At 49.7% G+C, this 23,901-nt stretch overlaps 1 protein-coding gene across 1 annotated transcript in view; it reads right to left on the reverse strand.

Annotated features, from left to right (window-relative positions):
- Positions 1–23,901, reverse strand: part of ACOXL (acyl-CoA oxidase like) — a 347,688-nt gene that overhangs the window by 310,289 nt on the left and 13,498 nt on the right. Inside the window, exons 2-7 of the mRNA XM_062208877.1 lie at positions 21,828–21,911; positions 12,920–13,006; positions 12,244–12,342; positions 6,512–6,626; positions 5,774–5,860; positions 2,890–2,962 (exon numbers count right to left, since the gene is read on the reverse strand). Coding sequence (XP_062064861.1) covers positions 2,890–2,962; positions 5,774–5,860; positions 6,512–6,626; positions 12,244–12,342; positions 12,920–13,006; positions 21,828–21,911 — 545 coding nt within the window. The remainder of the gene's footprint in view (positions 1–2,889; positions 2,963–5,773; positions 5,861–6,511; positions 6,627–12,243; positions 12,343–12,919; positions 13,007–21,827; positions 21,912–23,901) is intronic.

The raw sequence follows: 23,901 nt of genomic DNA on the forward strand, positions 1-23,901 counted from the left end.
GCTGGTATCCCATATGGGTACCAGTTCATGTCCTGGGTGCTCTACTTCCGATTGAGCTTCTTGCTGGTGGCCTGAGAAAGTAGTGGAAGACGGCCCAAGTGCTTGGGTCCCTGCACCTGCATGGGAGACCAGGAGAAGCTCCCCCTGGCTTTGGATCAATCCAACACCTACTGTTGCAGCCATCTGGGGAGTAAACCAAGGAATGGAAGACCTTTCTCTCTGCCTCTCCCTCTCTCTGTAACTCTGCCTCTCAAATAAAGAAATAAAATGTTCTTTAAAAAAATATTTTTGAAGAGGGGTGGCAAGCAGCATTGTGGTGTACTGGTTTAAGCTACTGCCTGTGACACTGGCATCTCATACAGGCACCGGTTCAAGTCTCAGCTGCTCTTCTTCCTACCCAGCTTCCTGCTAGTGTGCCTAGGAAAGCAGTGGAAGATGGCCCAGGTCCTTGTGCTCCTGCACTCAAGTGGGAGGCCTGAAAAAAGCTCCTAGCCTCTGGCTTTGGCCAGTCCCTGCCCTGGTATTTGTGGCCACTTGTAGAATAAAGCAACTGATGGAAGACACCTCTCTTCCTCTCTCTGTAACTCTGACTTTCAAATAAATAATCTTTAAAAGGATTTTTTTAGCTGCTCTGGGTCTCTTCCATTTCCATATGATTTTCAGACTCTGTTTCTCAATTTCTGTCTGGTGGGGCTGCTTAGATCTCATCACGTGGTAGCCTACACCAGCCCTCCCCTCCCCTACCCCGTGGCTTTCCTTCCCATGCCCCAGCGCCCAGAGATGGGTGAGGCCGGTGAGTGACTGGGAAATGCAGAGACACCTCTGGGGGGTGGGGACAGTGTCCTCCGACCTGCTTGGGCTCTGGTGGCTCCTGAAGACGGCTTCAGCGCCCACAGGACAACTGCAAGGAAGTTTTTACAGCTTCCATTTTGTCTCACGGCGGGGACAGTGAGGATTTCACCAACAGAGTTTGGTCCAGGCTAAGTCTGTTTCCCAGACATTTTTCTTAGACTTTGGGCATCCACTCTCACATGCATCTGCTGGCAAAACTTGCAGGCCACCCAGAGGAGCAGAGAGTCCAGGGAAATCCGTCGGAAGGCGCGGGGACGGCTGGTGATACCCAGCCTGACCCCTGGCTTTGTCCAGTGTCAGCGTGACTGTGGCTCCTGATATTTACTGGATACATGAAACACGGCTGAGAAAGTGAAAGTAATGGTGCTCCTTAGCCTCTGCAAAGAGCACCATCAGCCCTCAGCTCCAGCCCCAGATCGCACCTGACGGTGCAACGTCCGCCTCACCACGGAACCCAACCTGGCCTCCCTGGGAGCGGCTGGAACTTACTCACCCAGACCCAGCGCTCATCACAGCCCGTCACGCTGCCAGGGGGTGCCCACTGCCACCCACAAAGGAGGCGAAGGCGCTGACCAGTTTATATCAGAGAAGCAGACCCCAAAGGTCCGACAGTAAAGGACCGGTGACACGACTTCCAGACCATGTATTTAACCCTCTGTGAATGGTGCTGTTAAAAGTGATATTTCAGGGCCGGCTTGGAGGCACAGCGGGTTGAGCGGCTGCCTGTGATGCCAGCATCCCACATAAGTGCCGGTTCCAATTCTGGCTGCTCCACTTCTGACCCAGCTCCCAGCTAATGTGGCTGGGAAAGCCCTGGAAGACGGCTGAAGTACTTGGGTCTGTGCTACCCACATGGCAGATCAGGGTGGAGGTCAAGGCTCCTGGCTTTAGCCTAACCCAGTCCCAACTGTTGCAGTCATCTGGGGAGTAAACCAGCGATGAAAGATCTCTCTCTCTCTCTCTCTCTCTCTCTCTCTCTGTGACTCGTCTTTCAAATAAATACATAAATCTATTAAAAATAATAATGCACGTGTGCTTACTATTACCTAAAACATTTGCTATGCAGCATTGCATGGAAATGACAGGCCACAAAGAATGTATGTGGTAAACCTGGAAATCTGCAGATGCGTCCGCACGGAGAAGCCTGGAAAGGCACCGGAGGGCACTGCAGGAAGTTCATGGGAAAGCAGAGCTCAAAGATAAACTTCTCTGATGCAAGAAAGCTGTGAAACCTATGCATAATTTTTTCTTCATAATACACCTTTCCCTAGAAGGGGCCATCAAAGAAGGATGTACTTTTCTCTGAAGGGAGGAGAGACTTCCACTTTGCTTTTGGCCCTGTCTAAATACTGATGGAGTTTGTGGACTCAGAAGGCTTCCATAGCCTTGGCAGCTCATGACCAGAGCCTCGGGTGATTACTGACATCATAAATAAGAGTGTCAATTGTTAAATCAACAACAGGAGTCACTGTGCCCTTGCTCCCCATGTAGGACCTCTGTCCTTAATGTGTTGTACTATGAGAATTAATGCTAAAACTAGTCTTCAAACAGTACTTTATACTTTGTGTGTCTGTGTGGCTGCAAACTGTGGAAATCTTTACTTAGTATAGAGTTGATCTTCTGTATATAAAGATAATTAAAAATGAATCATAATGAAGAATGGGATGGGAGAGGGAGTAGAAGGTGGGATGGGAGTGGGGGTGGGTATGGGGGGAAGAACCACTATATTCCTAAATTTATACCTATAAAATTTGTATTCATTAAATAAAAGCTTTCTTTAAAAAATATACCTTTCCCATGAGCTTTCTGAAGACCCCTTACTGACAGGCAACAATCACCAGGTCTGGACAGCAGCATGTTGGCACGTTAGATCATTCTAATTTTTCTCCATTGGCTCATCTCCCTTTTCCAAAGAGTTGTCAGTAGCCTTGCAGGGATGGTTAGGGGTGTGCAACCTGGGAGACTAAAGAGTCGTGCCCAGCTTGGAAGAGCAAGGAGGTAGTGGGCACAGCCTGAGTTAAGAGGAAAACTACTCACTTATCCAGCAGGTTCTCCCTGGGTATCCGAACCTTGTCAAATATCAAAATACCATTATCCACACCGTGCAAACCTAGGGAGAACAGAAACAAAATACAGCTCAGAGGCACCCCTGCAGCAGCAGCAATACTGTCCCTGCTGCCTCCCCCAACACGCAAAGCCCTTTGTTTTCCTCCCAGAGTTGTTGGTGCTTTTGTGTTTGGGAAGGTGAGGAGGGACACTGTCTCCCTGGTGAGCTGCGTCTGAGCCTTTGGCCGGTGTAGCTCACTCCTGCACCAAGAGAAGGGAGGAGAGCAGACTTCCTCCTGCACAGCCGCAGAGGGCCGCAGGGCTCAGTGGAGCACACCTACCTCCCCAGCAGGGCTGCGATCAAGAAAGGAAAGCAAGGGCAGGTGCTTGCCCTGGTGGCTAAGACGCCGCCTGGACGCCGGGAGCCGATGCTGGACTTTCTCAGTTTGAGTCCCGGCTCTGCTCCCGATTCCAGCTTCCTGCTAACGCTCACCGTGGGAGGCAGCAGGTGACGGCTCAGGAAGTTGCATCTGTGTCACCCAGGGGGAGACCTGGACGGAGTTCCCAGCTCCCAGTTTCAGCATAGCCCAGCCACAACTGCTGTAGGGACTTGGGCAGTGAACCAGTAGGTGGGAGATCACTTTCTTTCTCTGACTTTTGAATAAATAAAATAGATAATTTTTTTTAGAAAAGCAAAGGGAGAGTGACGGATATGTCAGTTACTCTCATCAGATCACACATGAAACAAGGGGGACTTTGAAAAGTTTGTGGAAAAATGGATTTTTTTATGTGAAATAAATGTGGACAGGTATGGCTAGTTTTCTCAGAAAATGCATTTCCGTGAACTTTTTGAAGACCCCCTCATATACGTGTCTCGTGATTTCACACTGTACCCCAGTCGTGCACAGTTAAATGTCAACTTAAAATTTAAAAGAATTAAAGCAAGAGCTTTCTGTGCACCTCTCAGCAAAGAAAGCTATAGACAGAGAAGGCAGGAAGGCCAGCCCCCGAGGGCCTCCCCCTCCCAGCGCGTCCTCCTCGGCACACAGCTGAGCTGCTGAAGCCAGATGCCCACAGGCGGCGACAGCAGCCGCAAGGGCACCGGGGCGGGCCAGGGGACATCTGCCCGAGCCATTTGCTGAAGACACCTGTCAGAGTCGGAGAGCTCAGGGAGGTGTCCCCTGGGCCAAGTCTTTCTTCGGGAAATGCCTTTATTTAGAACACGTGCCCATGACAAGGACACACTTGCACTTAGGAGCCGACGAGGAAAGCAAAGCAGGCTCTTCTGTTGCTGCCAGGGTTTCCAGTGCCTGGCAGGAGATCGCAAGAGCACAGCCTTCCCCTCTGCCCTCAGCCTTTCAAGGAAGGGGCCAGAGCCAGACAGAGGGCCTCAGCCACCCCTGGGAGAGACGCTGAGAACCCCTGCAAGCCTAGGGGCAGTGCCACCCTGCAGGGTGTCCCTATGGCTGCGACAATGGTGGGGGAACACCCGGGAGGGGTGAGACCAGCCCCTCCCAGGATGCTCTTCTTCCCTCTCCTCCCTCATCTGTCTTCCCTCTTTCTTTCCTGCTCTTCCAGATGACCTTCTTTGGCTTGGCTTGACCTTGGCCAAGGACAACCAGGGGAGGCTGCAGTCACCGCCTGGTCTCATGGGTTAAACTGCATTCCTCCCACTCACCAAAAAAAACAACAAAATTAAAAATTATATGAACTGTGGCTGTGATCTTACTTGGAGATTTTCTCAGCGATAACCAAGTTAAAATGAGGCCATTAGGACGGCCCTTCTTCTAAAAGGCTGGTATCTCTACCCGAGGGGGGAACTGGAGACGGACATGCATGCAAGGATAACACCAGGGACCGTGGAGTCCTGGACCAGAGCCCTCCTTGATTGTTCTGAGAAGGAACAAAAACCTGCTAACACTTGGATGCCAGGCTCCAGCTTCCAGGACGGTGAGACCACACGTTTCTGTGGTAGACACTGTGCAGTTTGTGGCAGGGCAGCCCTAGCACACAGATGCACAGGGTCAATCCTCAGGGGGCAGCAGGACCTCAGCAGCATAGACACCCATGGGGGACTCTGGGGCATGAGAGCTGCAGCTCCCTAAGTGCCCACAAGCATAAGAAACGGAGAGAATTCAGAGCAGCATCCCAGGCAAAACTGCCCCATGCCTAGGACATGATGAATGGTACTCTGCCAGTTCTAGATCACTCCAAAAGTCTGGGGAAGGGGTCGGCGCTGTGGTGTAGCGGGTAAAGCCGCCAACTGCAATGCCAGTATCCCATATGGGCACTGGTTCAAGTCCCAGATGCTCCATTTCCGATCCAGCTCTCTGCTATGGCCTGGGAAAGCAGTAGAAAATGGCCCAAGTCCTTAGGCTCCTGCAACCACGTGGGAGACCTAGAAGAAGCTCTTGGCTTTGGATCAGCTGAGCTCCAGCCATTGCGGCCACTGGGGAGAAGATGGAAAACCTCTCTCTCTCTCTCTCTCTCTCTCTGCCTCTCCTTCTCTCTGTGTGTAACTCTGACTTTCAAACAAATAAATAAATCTTAAAAAAAAAAGTCTGGGGAAATGGAATGAATGAACAAGCTTAGTTCAATATAAAAAAATCTGATTTTTCAAAATACACATTTCCATTAAGTTTTTGAAGATCCCTTCAAAATATTTGCATTCAAATAAGCATATCTTTCCATTCTATTTCTCTGTAGGTGCATAAAAGACTCTTAATTAGGCTTCCAAAGCAGTGTCTTCTCTGGGGGCTGTTTTCTCTGCCTTCAGTGTTTGGGTGGGATAAGTCAGGTTAGAGTCTCCTGTGGGGGTTGGGGAGTGTCTGGCTGGAAGGAACGAGGGCAGGAGTGGGGTCACCTGGGGACTCACCTTCTTTGTACAGCATGTCGATAGCTGTCACCCCGGGGTACAAGCTCCCGTTTTCATCCCGGATGGGAACGATGAAACAGTGGGGCCCTATGGCAGGCACAGAGATATTATTAAACTCTCCTTTCCAAAAATACGAATAAAGCTGTATTCACTTCCTGGGATGGCATAAAATTATTTTGATCCCCAAATTCATTCAGGTCTGTGAATGAGCACTGCACACGACCAAGTATGATGCTATAATGCAATGATAAACTTCATCACCCTGTCTTCTTAGAAGATAAGGTTTGTACTGAATTTTTATGAGATAATAAGGGGTTTTCAGCAAAAACTATCCAGTGAATAACACTAATAAAGAGAGTTATTCCAGGGCCGGCGCCATGGCTTATTAGGTTAATCCTCTGCCTGCAGCGCTGGCATCCCATATGGGCACCGGGTTCTAGTCCCGGCTGCTCCTCTTCCAGTCCAGCTCTCTAATGTGGCCCGGGAGGGCAATGGAGGATGGCCCAAGTGCTTGGGCCCTGCACCTGCATGGAAGACCAGGAGGAAGCACCTGGCTCCTGGCTTTGGATTGGCGCAGCGCACCGGCTGTAGCGGCCATTTGGGGAGTGAACCAGTGGAAGGAAGACCTTTCTCTCTCTCTCTCTCTCTCACTGTCTGTAACTCTACCTGTCAAAAAAAAAAAAAAGAGAGAGAGAGAGAGAGAGAGCGTTATTCCAGTTCTCTGCATGGGTGACGAACCTTGGGATTTTCCATGAATGATGAGCTGGGCAAAGACGGCTGCATAATTCCCGTGCATGGCGTTGCCGATGTACATCTTCTGGGCGTCTTCACAGGGCGTGTCAATGACAAACTCCTACACAGAACAGCAGAGCGACAGTGTTCCCTTCTGTGTGGCTCATCTCAGCTGCTTGGCCCAATGCACTGAGTACTGGGAAGACAGATCCGCAGGGTGCATGGCGCCACCACCGCTGGCCAGTGACTCCATAGGCAAGAGCAACGCAGGCCAGCTCAACCCCATGCCTTCACAGCACTGTGCTGTCACCTCAACTCACATATCTCACAGCACATCAGTTTTGGAAATTACTAGAAAGTGACTTTCCAGTGAGTAATCCAACCAGAAAAGTAAGTTGCCAATTTCCAGTCTGTAAAAGGTGTTTGGGGTTAGGCGTTCAGCCTAACAATTAAGATACCTGTGTCCTATATCAGAGTACCTGGGTCCGATGCCTGGCTTCGACACAGCTTCCTGGTAATGTAGATCCTCAGAGGCAGCAGTGATGGTTCAAGTAACTGAGTTCTTGCCACCCATGTGGGAAACCTGAATTGAATTCTTGGCTCCCAGCTTCTACCCAGCCCAGTCCCAGCCACTGCAGGCATTGGGGAATGAACCAGCAGATGGGAATGCCTCTCTCTCTCTCTCTCCCCATCCATGTGTATGTGTGCCTGCCTCTCCAATAAATTAAACAAACAAACAAAGATGTTTATTTTTTGTTTGTTCAGGAGCCAGTGTTGTGGCCCAGTGGGTTAAGCCACTGCCTGCAGTGCCAGCATCCCCTATGGGAGCCGGTTCCAGTCCCGGCTGCTCCACTTCCCATCCAGCTCCCTGCTAATGGCCTGGGAAAGCAGTGGAAGATGGTCCAAGTATTTGGGCTCCTGCCATCCACATGGGAGACCTGGAAGAAGCTCCTGGCTCATGGCTTCAGCCTGGCCCCCAGCCTTAGCTGTTGTAGCCATTTAGGGGATAAACCGGAAGATGAATAATTCTCTCTCTCTCTCTCTCTCTCTCTCTCTCTCCTCTCTCTTCTCTCCTCTCTCTCTCCTTCTCTCTCTCTGTAACTCTTCCAAATAAATAAATAAATCTATTTTAAAACACCCGTCCATTCTTCCCCTCTCTTCTTTATAACATCTGACTGCTGTGTGCCATGTGGTTAGACTCTCCAGCTCTTTCTTCATTTGTCAACTTCTCTCTCTGGACTACTCTACTCTCACTTTTAAATAATCCACCACCGGCCTGGCTGGGGTAAACCCAGCCATCCTCACACCCCTCACCCCAAATCCCCAACCTGGGAGGCTCCCGACAAAGGAGACACCATCAGTGCCCTGGGCCCCCCGTGGTTCATTCCAGAGTCCACATCTGTGTGCTTTCCCTTCGCCCCTTCCACACAAATCGCTGGTGGCCCTGCACATCCCTGCCCCTGTGATGTGGGTGCCTATTTAAACAGTAACCAAGCAATGAAAGGGCAGAACTCTCTGCCTGGAGCAACACAAGTAGGCAATCTAAGACCTACTTCCACCGTTGCTTAGAACATGAGTCCAGCTTTGATTTTTTTATTAGGAAGAAATCACTCCCTTAAGCCCTTAGATTGTGGGCTCCCCATTTTCCTAACCAACAAATACAATAACTGAAAGTTGCTGTATCCAAACCTTTAAGACAGAAGCACTTGGAGATGAGTCTCTATCTTATAAGGAAAGACCTGTTGAATGTGCCATGCATTGTGTCTCCATGAAATTAACCCTGGTCTCCAAGAAGCAGAAAGAAAACACAGAGCTTTTTTTTTGTTGTTTGCTTGTTGATTATGATTTTCAGTCTCTGCTCAAGCGTGGTCACGTTTTTTCTGCTCTCTGGAAGCAGATGCAAGGGTTACTTTGGAAACACCACCCTTCCTTCCCAGGCTGTCCGCCATCTTGCACAATACCTGGTCACCCTCCAGCGTTTTACCCAGGGGGGCACTGACAGTACTACCCGCTCTGAGTACAGGGCACATGGGACAGAGCAGGGGGCCCAAGGCAAACGGCAGAGCGCTGAGCTGCACTTTTAACTGGAGTTGACAACATTGAAGGCATGGCTGAACTAAACCAACAAGCTATTGATCACGCAAAGATCAGCTTGCATTTCAGATTACAAAGGATATAGACTGCACTTCTCCTTGGGCCAAGAAATACAGTCTCAAAGCCTAAAACAACATTCCCTGACACATGTTTGCATGGGGAAAGTGCTTCTCAGAAACATAAATGGATAAGCTGACTCTTTTTAGAGAATTCTCTGGAGGCCACACTTGTCTTATCAGGCCAGCTCGGACTTCTCAAGGAGATGAGTGACTTGAGCCTGGGTGCAGTGCGGGGAGAAAAACAGCAAAATGGCCTTGGGTAAGTGAAGCTCACCCTTTAGGGGAAGGAGAGGAAACAGCAGAGGAAACGGTGGCCTGGGAGAGAAGTTCCCGTGGGACAGGGAAGAGAGCAGGAGGCCACCAGCCCCCGTCACCAGCCGATGCTCCAGGGAAGAAGTTGTGCCACTCTTGGCAAGAGGCTTGCTTGGGAAAGTTTGCATCAGCCAAAGCCCTGCGGTCAGAGCTGGATCTAAACACCGCACTCCGTGTGCACCGGTTACTGCCATGATTACGTGTCACGCATGATGACAAAACGATCTGTGTGGTAAGAACTGAAAACAACGGCCTGGACCAGAGAGCTCACAGCCACAGGTACCTTTGCTAGCCCGCATACAGTGCAAAAAGAAAACCGTCTCCCTCAATTCTTCACTGTTCCTACCCCTATGCAATTCCCCTCCCTCCTCCAAATAAAAATAAAACCACCAACCTGCAGGAATGAATAACCAAAAAGTATAAGAGATTTAAATAGTCCTTAAGGGAGAGAATGCTCATTTGATCAGCTCTCACGTTTTGAAAAGGAAATGAAGGGGAAAATATAGAAACCAACGGAGGGAGAAACCCATTCCCGGCTGTCAGTTCTCGGCAGCGTGCGTCTGTGATGAGCGCGTGGCCTCTCCCCACCTCGCCCCTCCCCCAGGAAGACGTCGCTCACCAGGGTCTCCTCATCATTACAATTCCAACTCTGCAACTCCCCTGTCAGAACGTGGCAGCTGCTGGGGCCCACCAGGCAGCTAAATCATTTATGCTGTTTGGGGAAAATGGGACCAACACAGGAAATTGTTTTTGTGGAAGAAAAAATATTGTAAGAAGAAATAAACAAATAAGAATAATGGGTGTTTTTTTTTTCTACTCCATGAATGACAGCAAGGTGACTTCAATGCCATGGCTTGGGGAGATGAAAAGTTGGTGAGCCAAAACCCATCACCGTCACTGGCAGGATGCTTTGGGGGCGACCCCACCCCCGGAATGCAGGACTCGGCTATGAACAGCATCACGGTAGCCAGTGCCTTAGTCCCTGTAAGCCTCGGCTTCCCCATCTTTAAAACCGATCACAGCATGTCTGACTCAGTGCGATTTGAGAGTGCTTAGTCCCTGCACACAGGGCTCCTTTAAGAGGGGCCACTTAACGTGTTTATGAGACTGTGGCTGGGAGCGAACACTGCACCCACGCACAGGGCATCTGACACAGGGCAGGAGTGCAGTAAGAGCTCAGTAATGGCCGCGTTGACTTGTCCTCACTGCGACCTGAGACACCAGGGCTACAGTAGACAAGCAAAACCAGGACAGGAGGAGCTGCAAGACATCTTGTCAAACAGCCCTTTGTCATTGTAGATTCTGACCTCCAACCAGCATTCAGGGCCAGGAAAACCTTCAAACAAAAATCCAGACTCTAAAACAAGTGCATGGGCAAGTGCTTGACCCAGTGGTTAAGACACCTGTGGGGACGGCGCTGTGGCCTAGTAGGCTAAGCCTCCACCTGCAGTGCCAGCATCCCCTATGGGAGCCAATTCCAGGCCTGGCTGCTCCACTTCCCATCCAGCTCCCTGTTAATGGCCTGGAAAAGCAGTGGAAGATGGCCCAAGTGCTTGGGCCCCTGAACCCATGCGGGAGACCCAGAAGAAGCTCCTGGCAGCTGGCTTAGGATCTGTCCAGCTCAGGCCTTTGCGGCCATTTGGGGAGTGAATAAGTGGTTGGAAGAGCTTTCTCTCTGTCTCTCCCTCTCTCTGTAACTGTACCTCTCAAATAAATAAATCCTAAAAAAATAAAGTTAAAAAAATTGATTGGTCATTTAAAAAAAAAGACACCTGCATCCCACATCAAAGTGCCCGGGTTCAATACCCACCTGACTCCTGACTCCAGCTTCCTGCTGCTGGAGACCCTGGGAGGCAGTGGTGATGGCTCTAGCACTAGGGTCCCTGCCATCCATATGGGACACCCAGATTGAACGCCTGGCTCCCAGCTTTGGACCCAACCAGTCCCAGCCATTGTGGGCATTTACAGAGTGAATCGGCAGATGGACGCTTTCTCTCCCTCTCCCTCTCTCTCTCTCCCTCCCTCCCTCCCTCTTTCTCTCTCAAAAATAAAGAAAAGCCAAGCTCAGAGAAAGTGGAGAACAGATCGAGTGCCCACACAGTCTAACACCCAGCCCACACCTACACTCATGCTCACACATGAAGGCTCATTCTAGAAAGAACTTCAAGATCTACTTCTCCGTTTGCTATTCTTGGGAATGCCCAACAACGGGAAACTGTAAGGAGAGGAAAGTACTTAAACAGCTGCTCTGTCTATTCAGGGGGCGTAGGTGTTCGAGATGGGGTGTGACAGAGCTGAGTGTTCACGGTGCAGGTGGGCACCCACTCTGGAGAGAGAAGTCAATAGGGAGGGCCTTGATGAACACATCTTTAATTGATAAGAAGGAAAGGGAAAGAAAGAATAACAAAGAGAAGCGGGGAAAGGGAAGGGAAGGAAGAGAAAGGGATGGGAAGAAAGGAGATCAGAGTTCACCCCGTGTGGGAGAGGTAGACAAGGTAAGGCTGATCTGAGAAGCTGTGGTTTGGCTGTTATGTAAGATGTCAGCGCAGGTCCCAGCTCAGAACAGCTGCACATACAGTCTGCACTCTGCACCAGCTCGTCCCATGGAACAACAGTGAATCAAGAGGATTAGGAAAAGTAGCCACCGTAGTGAGCATTACAAGCTTTTTGTTCTGGTCAATATTCCCTAAAGAACACAGTGTAACTAACAGACACATAGTGTTTACATTGTGCTGGCTATTATAAGTAACACAGGCAGGAATTTCCAGTGCATGGGAGGATTGTGTAGATTCTATGCAAATATTACACCATATTATACAAGGGACTTGCACATCCACGGATTTGGGTAACTGCAGGGCGTCCTGGAACCAGCCTCCCGTGGAGACCAAGAGAATGGCTGCACCAGCACGCAGGACTCGGCTGCTGATAAGGAAGTCCCGGCATGGAGAGGGCCCTCCTGCAAAGGAGTGTGCCAACAAAAGCACCTCTTCCAGACCTGTCCCAGTGACTCTTGGAAGGGACAGCAAACAGCTTCAGCACCGTCCTCACTGAGCTGTCACAAGGGAGTAAATTGACAAGGGCATGTGAGCTGTGCGGAGTGCCCTCAGCACATTGCAGGCTCGGTGGAAGTGTTGGCTGGCGACAGAACCTGAAGGCTGGGCACGCGTCCACCTCACCTGCACACTTAGACGTGTGTTCTGAATCGCACCGCAGGGGCAAAGGTGGACCCCGCAAGGGGGGTCTCCTGCAGGGACTGCAATGGTGACACCTCACCTGTGCAGAGAGGTCAAAGGTGGCTTCAGTCTGGATCCCTCTCACGTTGCTGCCATGGCCCCTCTCCGTCATCGCAAACATCCCAGTATATTTCTGTTCCTGGGGTTACCAGATGGCAGAAGAGGATTCACCAGTCAGAGGAGGCTACTGAGGTTTGGAAGTGGTTTGTCCCCCAGGGGGTGACCTGAGGGGTTCAGTGGGAGGTGGCTGGGTCACTGGAGGCACTGCCCTTGGAAGGGCTTAAGGTAGTTCTCACTGGCTGGTTAGCACCCAAGAGGCTTGTTATAAAGGAGGCCCTGGGCACTCTCCAGTCCTTGTCTTCCTGCCCATCGGATGACCCTTCACACACACACACACACACACACACGACCACCCCCATGGTGATGTTACCTGCCATAACACTCTCACCAGGGGTGGAAAACATGGGGCTGCCTGATCTTGCTCAGACTACTGAGAATGTGGGTGGGAGTACAAGAGGTGAGGTGGAAATAATTATGCAAATTCAGTCTGACAACACCTAAGGTGAGGTTAACAATAAGACAGACACAAAAGGGACAGCCTAGAAATTCTCACTAATTTTGTTAAGCTTTCTTTCTTTTTCAAACACTAACCCATCTAAGTATTACGGATTTCTAAGGCTATTTGTAGAAGGCATCTATTAAGGTACACGCCATACCTGGAGTGGCTGAAACCACTTAGTAACATGTCCGGGGCTCCCAAGATTCCTGATAGCACCACCGAATAGCCAGTAAGTTATTCCACACTGAAAATAAGGGCAATGCACACCAGTATTAGCAACGGTCAACAGTTTCATGAAAATTAACCCACAGGCCAAACTCCTTTCAAGGAACACCCGCTCAGCTCCCTGAGCTTTACCCAAATGCCCCAGGTGGCGACTCTCCAGGCCCTCACCCTTCCCGGCATGTCCGACACCAATGCCTCTCTGCAGACACAACTCTTGGACCCCAGTCTAGGAGAAGACCCCTGCCCAGCTCCACAGAGAATCAAAATCAGTCCTCCACCCTCAGCCTGCCCAGGTCACCCTAGCAGATGACTGTTCTCCACATGACTTCTTGGGATCTAGCTAACACGCAGAAGACATGTCATAAGGTGCTTGTGCAATGACCCCAGATGCTGTCATCTGCAGGGGTGGTTCTGCATGACAGACAGCATGCCAGAGGATGGCTGATGAAAGAGTGATGCTGTAAAATGAAAAAGCACATGGCTTCAGATATGTATGACAGCCTGAGCTCCAACTACCAGTGGGTTCAGCTACCCACTGGCTATAGGGTTGTGGGCCAGTTACACAGTGGCCTCACTTTCCTCATCTGACAAATGGGGTCATGGATGAATGCACCCACCTCCTGAGTCCTCCTTAGAAGACATCATCGGGCCGGCGCCGTGGCTTAACAGGCTAATCCTCCGCCTTGCGGCGCCAGCACACCGGGTTCTAGTCCCGGTTGGGGCGCCGGATTCTGTCCCAGTTGCCCCTCTTCCAGGCCAGCTCTCTGCTATGGCCCGGGAAGGCAGTGGAGGATGGCCCAAGTCCTTGGGCCCTGCACCTGCATGGGAGACCAGGAGAAGCATCTGGCTCCTGGCTTTGGATCAGCGAGATGCGCCGGCCGCAGCAGCCATTGGAGGGTGAACCAATGGCAAAAAGGAAGACCTTTCTCTCTGTCTCTCTCTCTCACTATCCACTCTGCCTGTCAAAAAAAAAAAAAAAAAGACACCATCGCTCTTACTTGACAGTCAAGGGTGCCAAGGTTCCTAGGGGCAAGGTGACTCACCCAGGGTTGCACCTGAGAGTGAGAGCAGGGCTGAGGTTCAAACCTCAGCTACTCATGTCTACAAGAACTTCATTGGGTTTCCACAGGAGTCAATGGCACCCAACAAGTGCCAAGCATTTTGCCTGGTCTTCTAAAAACTCTGGAACAGCATTACTGACACGGAGGGAGAGGAGAAAGGTGACTTGAGCATTTGGAAGGAACAGAGCAACTGACTGCAAAGACAGAGAACTCAAGTGTACAGACATTTGCTGCATCTTCAGGTCAGCATCTTTCCCCTTCCTAGCCATACAACCCCGATTGTCGTCTGTGAGCCCTCTTCCCCCAGAACCAGTCTAAGTGATTTCTAGGCAATGTTACCCCACAACGAGTCTATGACCTGGGACTGGTGATCTGCACAATTTCTTCCCCTTGGCTACAAGGATCTGGTGGGTTCAGAGTGCCCACTGGGACGTGTGGATGAGCAACTGGGGATACGATGGAGCCTGGAGGGATGGAGGCCTGGTGCTGCTGAAGCCACACTGCCACAGCTGGTGAATGAAGTCCATGCATGGGGAACAGGTGCAGAAGGAGACAGAGCCAAGAGATGAGTGACGGCATCCCGCGCACCTGCACGTGAAGCCTGCCCTGCTCTGGACTCATCAGTTCTAATAACCATTAAGTGTCTTTTTTGCTTAGGTAAATTGGGATTGGGCTTCTTTTCTGGGGTCACTGCAACTGAATGAGCCCTCTGCACCTGATGTGTCTGATCAGCCTGGAGTTCATTTCATGAAATGGAACTAGACCAACGAACGGCTCTGGCATGGGGAGGAACAAATTTCACTCATCACATCCTACAGATGAGTGAAGCGCTCTTCATTCAGCTCCTGACAATGTACCCTGGGAAGATGCTTACTGCCCTGATTGCTCAGGGAGTCATCGTGGGCCCTACAAATCGCATTACTCATTTCAACATGGGGAAGTGGAATTAGTCCAAACAGGACATGTTTTTCCCCTAAACCATCTTAGAAATCAAGCTAAACATTATTTTTCTCAAGCAAAAACAAGTTGAATTTTCCATTCCTAAATCTCCTTGGCTGGTGGCAAATGCATTCTTTGCAATATATTCTTTCTGGGTTTTAAATTCCTTCCTCCGTCGAATCTTTCCTCCTCTTTAAGAAGAGAGGGGAGATGGGCACTAGGTGGTCCACCCACACTTTGAAAGCTTCCCTTCTCTAAAACGCATGAGGAGGAGCCCTGAGCAAGTGAGTGAAGTGCAGGTTTGCTGACAACCGTGGCAGTTGGCAGGTGGTATCTGCGTGACCCCAGTTCAGGCAGTTAGGCTCAGCCTGGGGCTTCTTCCCCACAACAGCCACATTGCCTGAGTGACAGGTAAGCCAATCTTTCTGGGCCTCGTGCAGGGACAGAGTCTAGGGGGTTCTAAGCAGGTGGCTCCCTAACCCGACATGCTTTCAGCAGGTGCTTTCTGGGAGGAGCAAGACCCCAGCCCACCTGGGAGAAAGGAGAAGGCAGGTGAATGGCAGAGGCAGTTCTGACTGAGATGATCAATGGAAAGAGAAGTACAGACTGGACACAGAGGTAACAAGCTGGATTTGGGAGAAGCAGAAAAGAAAAGACTCTAGGAGAAGCTTGGGTCTCAGGCCTGGGTCACCGGTGGGAGGATAGAGGCCCATTAACTGCAAATGCAGCAACTTGGAGGAGAATCCAGGAGACAGAAAAAGCCAGGAGGAGGTGGACTCAATAAGACAGATGCTGGGACCTGCTGGACAGACACATCATTCCACCATACGGGAGGCTGCCAACTGGCCTCTCCAGAGGGTACTGTGTCCCCAGAAGGCCTCAGGGACAGGACTCTGAAAGGTGAATTTGCTCTGTGAAACACTGGGAAAAGCAGTAATGACGAACCTAAAAGGAGGGGACACCTGTTGAACGCCCTGACTTCCAGCGTGTGCCAGCCTGGCGCTGTGTGTTCAGGAGCTCCCTCCCCTCCTTCCTCACTCATGTGCAGAAGCAAAAGGCAAGGAGGTCACGCACCTGACACTCAGCAGGGGCTGGCAGAGACCTCCCGAGGCCACAGTGGGAGACAGCTGGGAAGGGAGGCTGGCGTCGCTTCAGTCCACTAAGAGTTGCCACCTGGAAGGCTGTTGGGAAGGGCTCCTCACCAGGTCTCGGGGCCTTGCCTTCCCTACACTTAGCAACCTCCTGCTCCCTGACGGGCTGAGCACAGACTTCCTCCTAAGCATTACCTAATTTTTTTTCAAGATTTTATTTATTTATCTGAGAAGTCGAGCTACAGACAGAGAGAGGGAGAAACAAAGAGAGAGGTCTTCCATCCGCTGGTTCACTCCCCAGATGGCCACAATGGCTGGAGCTGGGCTGATCCGAAGCCAGGAGTCGGAGTGTCTTCCGAGTCGCCCACGTGGGTGCAGGGGCTCAAGCACTTGGGCCATCTTCCAGTGCTTTCTCAGGCCATAGCAGTGAGCCGGATTGGAAGAGGAGCAACCAGGGCTTGAACTGGTGTCTGTATTGCATGTCAGCACCACAGGTGGTAGCTTTACCCACCATGCCACAGCACTGTCCCCTTGGTGTTACCAACTTAAACTTGCACATACCTTGTCAATGGGCATTAGCAGTGTCTTCATCATGGAAGAGGAAACTACAATGCACGTGTAAGAAGGAACATTGCAGAGCATGCCTGGGGAGTCCCAGAGACTGAATGCGAGCCCATGCGCTTCTGACTGTGCCGCTGTCTTGATGGACCAGTGAAGTCTGTCATGTGTACTGGAAGCCTGCCAGCGTCACAGCCGTGATGGGCCATGTGGGCCTACACAATGGCCCAACAGCAGGTCCCCTAAAGAGCCTGCAAGGGCATCTGGGGTCTTTTCATTCCAAGAGCAAATGAGATTCACAGGGATGATCCCGTGTATGGACTGAATCGTGTCCACCGAAACTCAAATGCTGAATTCCTCAACCTGAGTGGGATGGTTTTGGGGACAGGTCTTTGGGAAGCATTTAGGGTTGGATGAGGTCATGAGACTGGGACTTATCGGTGCCCCTATAAGGAGAGGAAGGGAGACCGGTACCTCTCCCTGTGATGTAAGGACATAGCAGGAGGGCGGTGGGCTGCAAGCCATGAAGGGAGCCCTCCCCGGCACGTGACCGTGATCTCGGACTTGGCAGCCTCCAGAAACGTCAGAATAGAAATGTCTCTTGTTGAAGCCCCCGAGTCTATGATGTTTTGTTACAGAGGCCCAAGTAACAGATAGGAAAGTGATTGCAATATAGAAAGAGAAAAAGAGAGGAGCAGAGACAGGACAGGAGGAAAGGAAGCAGCCTGCGTCTCCTTCAGCCCGCGAGGCCTTCCAGACGGCATCCGTGTGTTTGGCAGCAGACTCTGGACAGTTCCTGGGCAGGGGTAGGGATTCAAGACCCTCAGTGAAGGAGTCCTTTTCCCTGACAGCTCTGTTGCATCCCTGCTCCACCACTGTGGCCCTGCCAGCCCTGGCTGCCTGAGTCCAACCATGTCTGTCCAGAGTGCTCAGGGAAACACAAGACCTGTGGGTTAACACAGAATCAGAGCGAGCAAGTCAAGGGGCTCAAGCCTATGGGGCACAGGATTTTGCTAAGTTGATGCTGTCACTCCCACTCCCAACTCAAGTGATTGACAGCTCATGCAAAAGGCAGGAGCTACCAGCTGCTCTTGGGGGTGGGGATATCTGGGGACCATCCCCACTGACTGATCCAGAGCTCAAAGGAACAGTTCCCAGCCCACCACAGCCCACTGGACACCGCCTTCCACCACCAACAGAAAGCAAAGCCACGACCTCCCAGCTGAGTTCACCACACAGGGCCCATCTACCTCCCACTGCCAAGGATTTCCAAGCTCAGAAGGGGTGGAGAATCAGCCTGATGTGTGGGGGAAGCAGAGTTCATAATCATTTTTAATTATTATTTTTCTGGAAGCAAACTATACAGGGAGTATTATATAAAGTTGCCACTTTAAAATTTGCAATTAGGTGGCATTAAGTGCATTCACAATGTCGTGCAGACATCAGTACTTGCGAAGCTTTTTCACCTCCCCAGACAGAAACTCTGCACCCATCAGGATAACTTGCCACTCTGCCCTCCTCCCGGCCTCTGGGAGTCTCTCACCCGTCTTCTTTCTCTGAATGTGCCCATCCTGCCTACTTCAGTGGACTCATTCACTGGTTTCCCTTTGTGTCTGGCTTATGTCACTTAGCATAATGCTTCTAAAATTCACCCATGTAGCGTGTACCAGAACCTCATTCCTTCTTATGGCTCAGTAATGCTCTGTTGTGTGTACACACCGTTGCTTTGTAAACCCATTCCACAGCTGGTTGCTTTGTTTCTGCCTTTCAGGCATGGTGAGGAATGCTGTGATGAGCACTGTTTCCAATCCTTTGGGTTATACGTCTAGTTAGTGGAACCGCTGCACCATGGGATAACTCTGTGCTTCACCGTCTAAAGCTCTGTGTATTCAGTCGGCACACATGCATGGATGCCTACTATGTACCAGGAACATGGACCTGATACTGTTGGCAGAGTTTGCCTGCTAGTGGTGCTAAGAGGCATGTAGTAGCCACATGAATAAAAACACACATAGATTCAACATGGTTATATGTGTCCAGAGGGAAGGACATTCCAGCTGGGACCTGAGGAAGGAGCAGGTGTCGAGCAGGTGAAGGCGGGGAGATGGTCCAGGACGGATGGCGAGAGTAGTCAGAGGTGGGTACACAGTGCGGGAAGAATGCCAACCTGCTGGTGGCTGTCAGAGGACAGGCGGGAAGGTGGCAGCATGGAGAGTGGCACCAGGAGCTTCTTTGTGATGATGATGCACTTCCTTATCTACACTGTGTTGTTGGCCACATGGGTCTGTACATGCGGCCAACCTGCACGGAACTACACATGCATGTACACCCGCATACAATACATACATGCACATATATAAAATACATACACATACACACATGTACACCTACGCACAACACATACACATACACACATACACATATGCACATGTACAACATGCACATAGACAATCCAAACACACACACAGACATGTGCATATACACAGACATATGTACACACAATACATGCACACGTGCACATACATGCACATAAACACATACATGCAATACATATGCACATATACACATGTACACCTACACACAACACATACACACACATGCATACACATATACATATGCACATAGACAATCCAAACACACACACAGACATGTGCACATACACAGACATGTACACACAATACACGCACACATGCACATACATACACATAAACACATACATACAATGCATACGCACATACACATATGTACACACTACACACATATGTGCACGTAAACACACATAAACATAATACATATACACATGTGTGCGCATATACATGTACATACAATACATGAACACACGTACATGCACATACACATGTGTGCATGCACATACATACATGCCTGTAATACATAGGTGTATGTGCACATAGATATGCATAGGTACACATAACACATGCACACAATGCAGGCATATACATGCGCACACATGTACACACATCCACACACATAGTACATATACACATGTACACACATGCACACCGTGCATACATGTATACATGCACATGCATACATACAGTACACACATGCACATAATACACACATCCATGCCCATACACGTACACACATACACACATACATGTACATACGCACATGTACACACAATACATATACACAATATATACACATACAAGCACATACATGTATACACATGAAACATGCGCGCACACATGCACACACACAACTGAATGTAAACACCAGTGAAACTTAATAATGTCTGTGCCCTGTTCAACAGTACTGGACTCAGGTCAGTTTCCTGATTGTATATGACACACCCAGTGTATAAGACATCACCAGTGGGGACCGGGTAAAGAGTTCACATGACTCTATGTGCTACCCTTCTGTTTATGAGCAATATTTCAAAACATAAAGAGCTCTTTAAAATTTTTTTCATTGAGGCTGGCATTTTGGCGCAGTGAGGTTAAGCCACCACTTACAATGCCAGCATCCCATATCATGGCACCGGTTTGCATCCTGGCTGCTCCACTTCTGATCCAGCTCCCCACTACCCATCGGAGAAGGCAGCAGCAGACGATCCAAGTACTGGGGCCCCTACCACCATGTGGGAGACTTAAATGGAGTTCCTGGATCCTGGCTTTAGCCTGGCCCAGTCCAGCTATTGTGGTCACTTGGGAAGTGAACCAACAAATGGAAGATCTCTCTCCTATCTCTCCATCTCTCCCTTTCTCTGTCACCCTACCATTCAAATAAATACATATGTGTTTTTTAAAAATCTTTTCATGAATGAAACAGTGACATGTGAAAATTTATTTTACAAAATGGTAAAGCCCAGTAAATGGAGCTGAGGGCACCGGAAAGGGGACCACTCGCGTCTCAGACAACTGCTCCAGGAACAATCTCACAGGACCAATCCAACGAGATGGCCTGCTCTGTCTTAGCAACTGATAAAGGAGCTGCCCTCTGTGACTTTAAGACCAGCTTAACCCCCACAGTCAGAGCTCACCTGCCCCCTCCAGTAAAATGTGCAAATGAACTCCCTTTGAAAAGAACTTGCTCCAGGGCAGGGTTTGACCTAGGGACCTCTGCATCCCACGTTCCCTGTCAGAGTTCCTGGATTCAATCCCCAGTCCCAGTTCCTGACTTCAGCTTCCTACTAATGCAGACCCTGGGAGGCAGCAGTAATGGCTCAAGTATCTGCTCCTGTCACCCATGCGGGAGACCTAGATTGAGTTCCAGCTCTGGGCCTCCACCCACCACCACCACCACCACCACCACCACCCCACCCCAGCTATTGCAAGCATTCGGGAAGTGAACCAGCAGATGGGAACACCGCCCTCTCTGTACACGTGTGTGTGTGTGTAGTGCATGAGAAATTAGATAATTTTTAAAATAATAATAGCTTTTCTTGATTTCTCTGCCCTAATAAAATCTTTACCTTTCCTCTGTTCTCCAAAGTTGCCAGAGGCCACCCCAGCCTCTCCCTGTGTATCCCAGATCACAGCTCTATTCTTCATTCCCAGTAAAAGTTCCTTTATCTGCAATTCATCTCTACATGTTGTTTGACTTTGACACACACAACAATGTGAACCAATCCAGCAATAATATTTAAATAAATCATTAATGATTATGATACTATTCTTATAAAATTTAAGACAAATGAAAATAAGTGACTAAGGGACAAGTGTTGTGGCAATGCCAGTTAACCTGCTGCCTGGGACACTGGTTTGAGTCCTGGCTGCTCCATTTCTGATCCAGTTCCCTGCTAACTCACCTGGGAAAGCAGCAGAGGATGCCTAACTGCCTGGGCCCCTGCATCCACGTGGGAAACCTAGAGGAGGCACCTGGCTCCTGGCTTCAGCCTGGCCCAGCCCTGGCCATTGCAGCCATTAGGGAGTGAACCAGCAGTTGGAAAACCTCTCTGTGTGTGTCTCTCCTTCTCCCTCTAACTCTCTACCCTTCAAATAAATAAATATTTCTTAAAAGAAAAGTGACTGGTACAAATGTACAAACGCTGTACCAAAGGAAAAATAAAAACAGCATTGGATTACAGGAGAGGCCAGGGGCAGGGGCTGCTAGGCTCCCATTTCACAGGCCTCTCCTCTGGCCACTGTGCTGAGAGCCTACAGCTGCTCCCACCCCTGCCAATCATAACAAGAGGACTTCACAAGGGGCAGGTCCCCGCCTCACTCACCTTCACGCTCGTGGCCATGTCCGCGATGGACAGCACTTCCCCAATGACGAGGCTTCGACCCACAAAATTCCTTGTTTTCTCTGCCTAAAAACACGACGGACCCAATGTCAGTGTCTCCTTATGGTTTTCCAGTCTTTCAAATTCACAGTTTTTTATCACACATGCATGATGATATTTTTACAGTAAAAAAATTCAAGCTGATGAAAGCAGTCTTTAAATTAGAAAATAATGACATCACCGTGCTGAGGTAGAGCTTTCCATCCTTTTGTAACGGGTCCCTCTGGTCTCTGAGTGTGTGAAGAGTTTTTTGCTAATACAATGCAGTCAACAGCAACCACCTCAGGGCTGGTGTAGTTTCTGACAACCCTCAGGCTATGGCCTGCCTTGCCTGGGCTGCTGCCCCCACCCCAGGGGCTCCCCTGTGTCCTGTGCACGCCCAGCACCCAGGAGGTGCTGCCTCCTCCCACGCATGACCCAGACCTGCAGCATCTCTGCCCTGACGCCCTAATGCATACCAACCCCAGGCTTGAAGGCTGGGCAACAGTCTTGATGTGAGGACCGTGGGTGGGGAAGGTTTGGGAATACCTTACACACGCAAAAAGCACTATCCTTCACCTTCCTTTCTAGGCCTAGACCATCTCAGGGCTTTGTTGGTGTCAGTACCACAAGGTCTCCATTCCCCTCCACCCCCCTCTTCTCACTCCCCACATACAACAGCAAGAGACCCAAAGCCGCCGGAGCAGGCTCCTCCTCCAGCGAGGAATGGACAGAGACACCAGGGCTGCTGCATGCTCAACTCCCCAAGCAGCTGGCATTTCTGTAGGAGGCAGCCCCTGATGGGCAAGTGGCAATCAGCCATGGCTGGAGTTAAGGTTAATTGTTGTCACGTGCCAGTCTCTCCTGAGACCCAGCCAACAAAACCGGCGCTTGTTGCTCAGGTGTGTGTGCCCTCATGTGTATCTGGTGTGCACATGTGTGTGTCTTTGTGAGTGTTGTACATGCATATGTGTGTACATGTGTATATGTGATCATGGAGATGTATGTGTAGCTGGGTGTCCACGTGTGTGTGTATCTGTGAGTGTTGTACACGCATATGTGTGTACGTGTATATATGCAAGCATGTGCTTGTCTGTATATCTGGGTGTTCACATATGTGTGTATCTGTGAGTGTTGTCATACATACATATGTGTGTACGTGTGGATACATGAGCACATGCCTGTGTGTATATCTGGGTGTCCACATGTGTGTGTATCTGTGAGTGTTGTTATACAAAGATTATGTATATGTATACATGTGAGCATCTACCTGTGTGTATGTAAATATGGGTATCCACATATGTGTGTATCTGTGAGTGTTGTACATGCATATGTGTGTATGTGTGTATTTGTAAGCATCTGTGTGTATGTATATATGGGTGTCCATGTGTGTGTGTATCTGTTAGTGTTGTGCATGCATATGTGTTTATGTGTATATATGTAAGCATGTGCTTGTCTGTATATCTGGGTGTTCACATGTGTGTGTATCTGTGAGTGTTGTACATGCATATGTGTGTATGTGTGTGTTTGTAAGCATCTGTGTGTATGTATATATGGGTGTCCACATATGTGTGTGTATCTGTGAGTGTTGTACATGCATATGTGTGTACGTGTATATATGTAAGCATCTGTGTGTATGTATATATGGGTGTTCATGTGTGTGTATCTGTGAGTGTTGTGCATGCATATGTGTGTACATGTGTATATGTAAGCATCTGTGTGTATGTATATATGGGTGTCCGTGTGTGTGTGTATCTGTGAGTGTTGTGCATGCATATGTGTTTACGTGTGTATGTGTGAGCATGTGTCTCTGTGTTTCTGTGTCTGTGAACATATGTGTACATGTAGGCACAAGTGCAGGTGCATATATACAGGTACACACTGTCTCAGCAGCAGCAACCTTCCCTGGGTTAATCGGTCATTGTTGGAGTTAAGGCTCATTGTCCTCACGTGCCAGTCTCTTCCCTGGGTGACTCAGTTTCCACATTGGCTTTAGCTCTCTCTGTAAGCACGCTATATTTTTCCCTGCTGTAAGGTT

Source organism: Lepus europaeus, chromosome 13 (assembly GCF_033115175.1).
Source record: "Lepus europaeus isolate LE1 chromosome 13, mLepTim1.pri, whole genome shotgun sequence".
NCBI classification, from domain to species: Eukaryota; Metazoa; Chordata; class Mammalia; order Lagomorpha; family Leporidae; genus Lepus; species Lepus europaeus.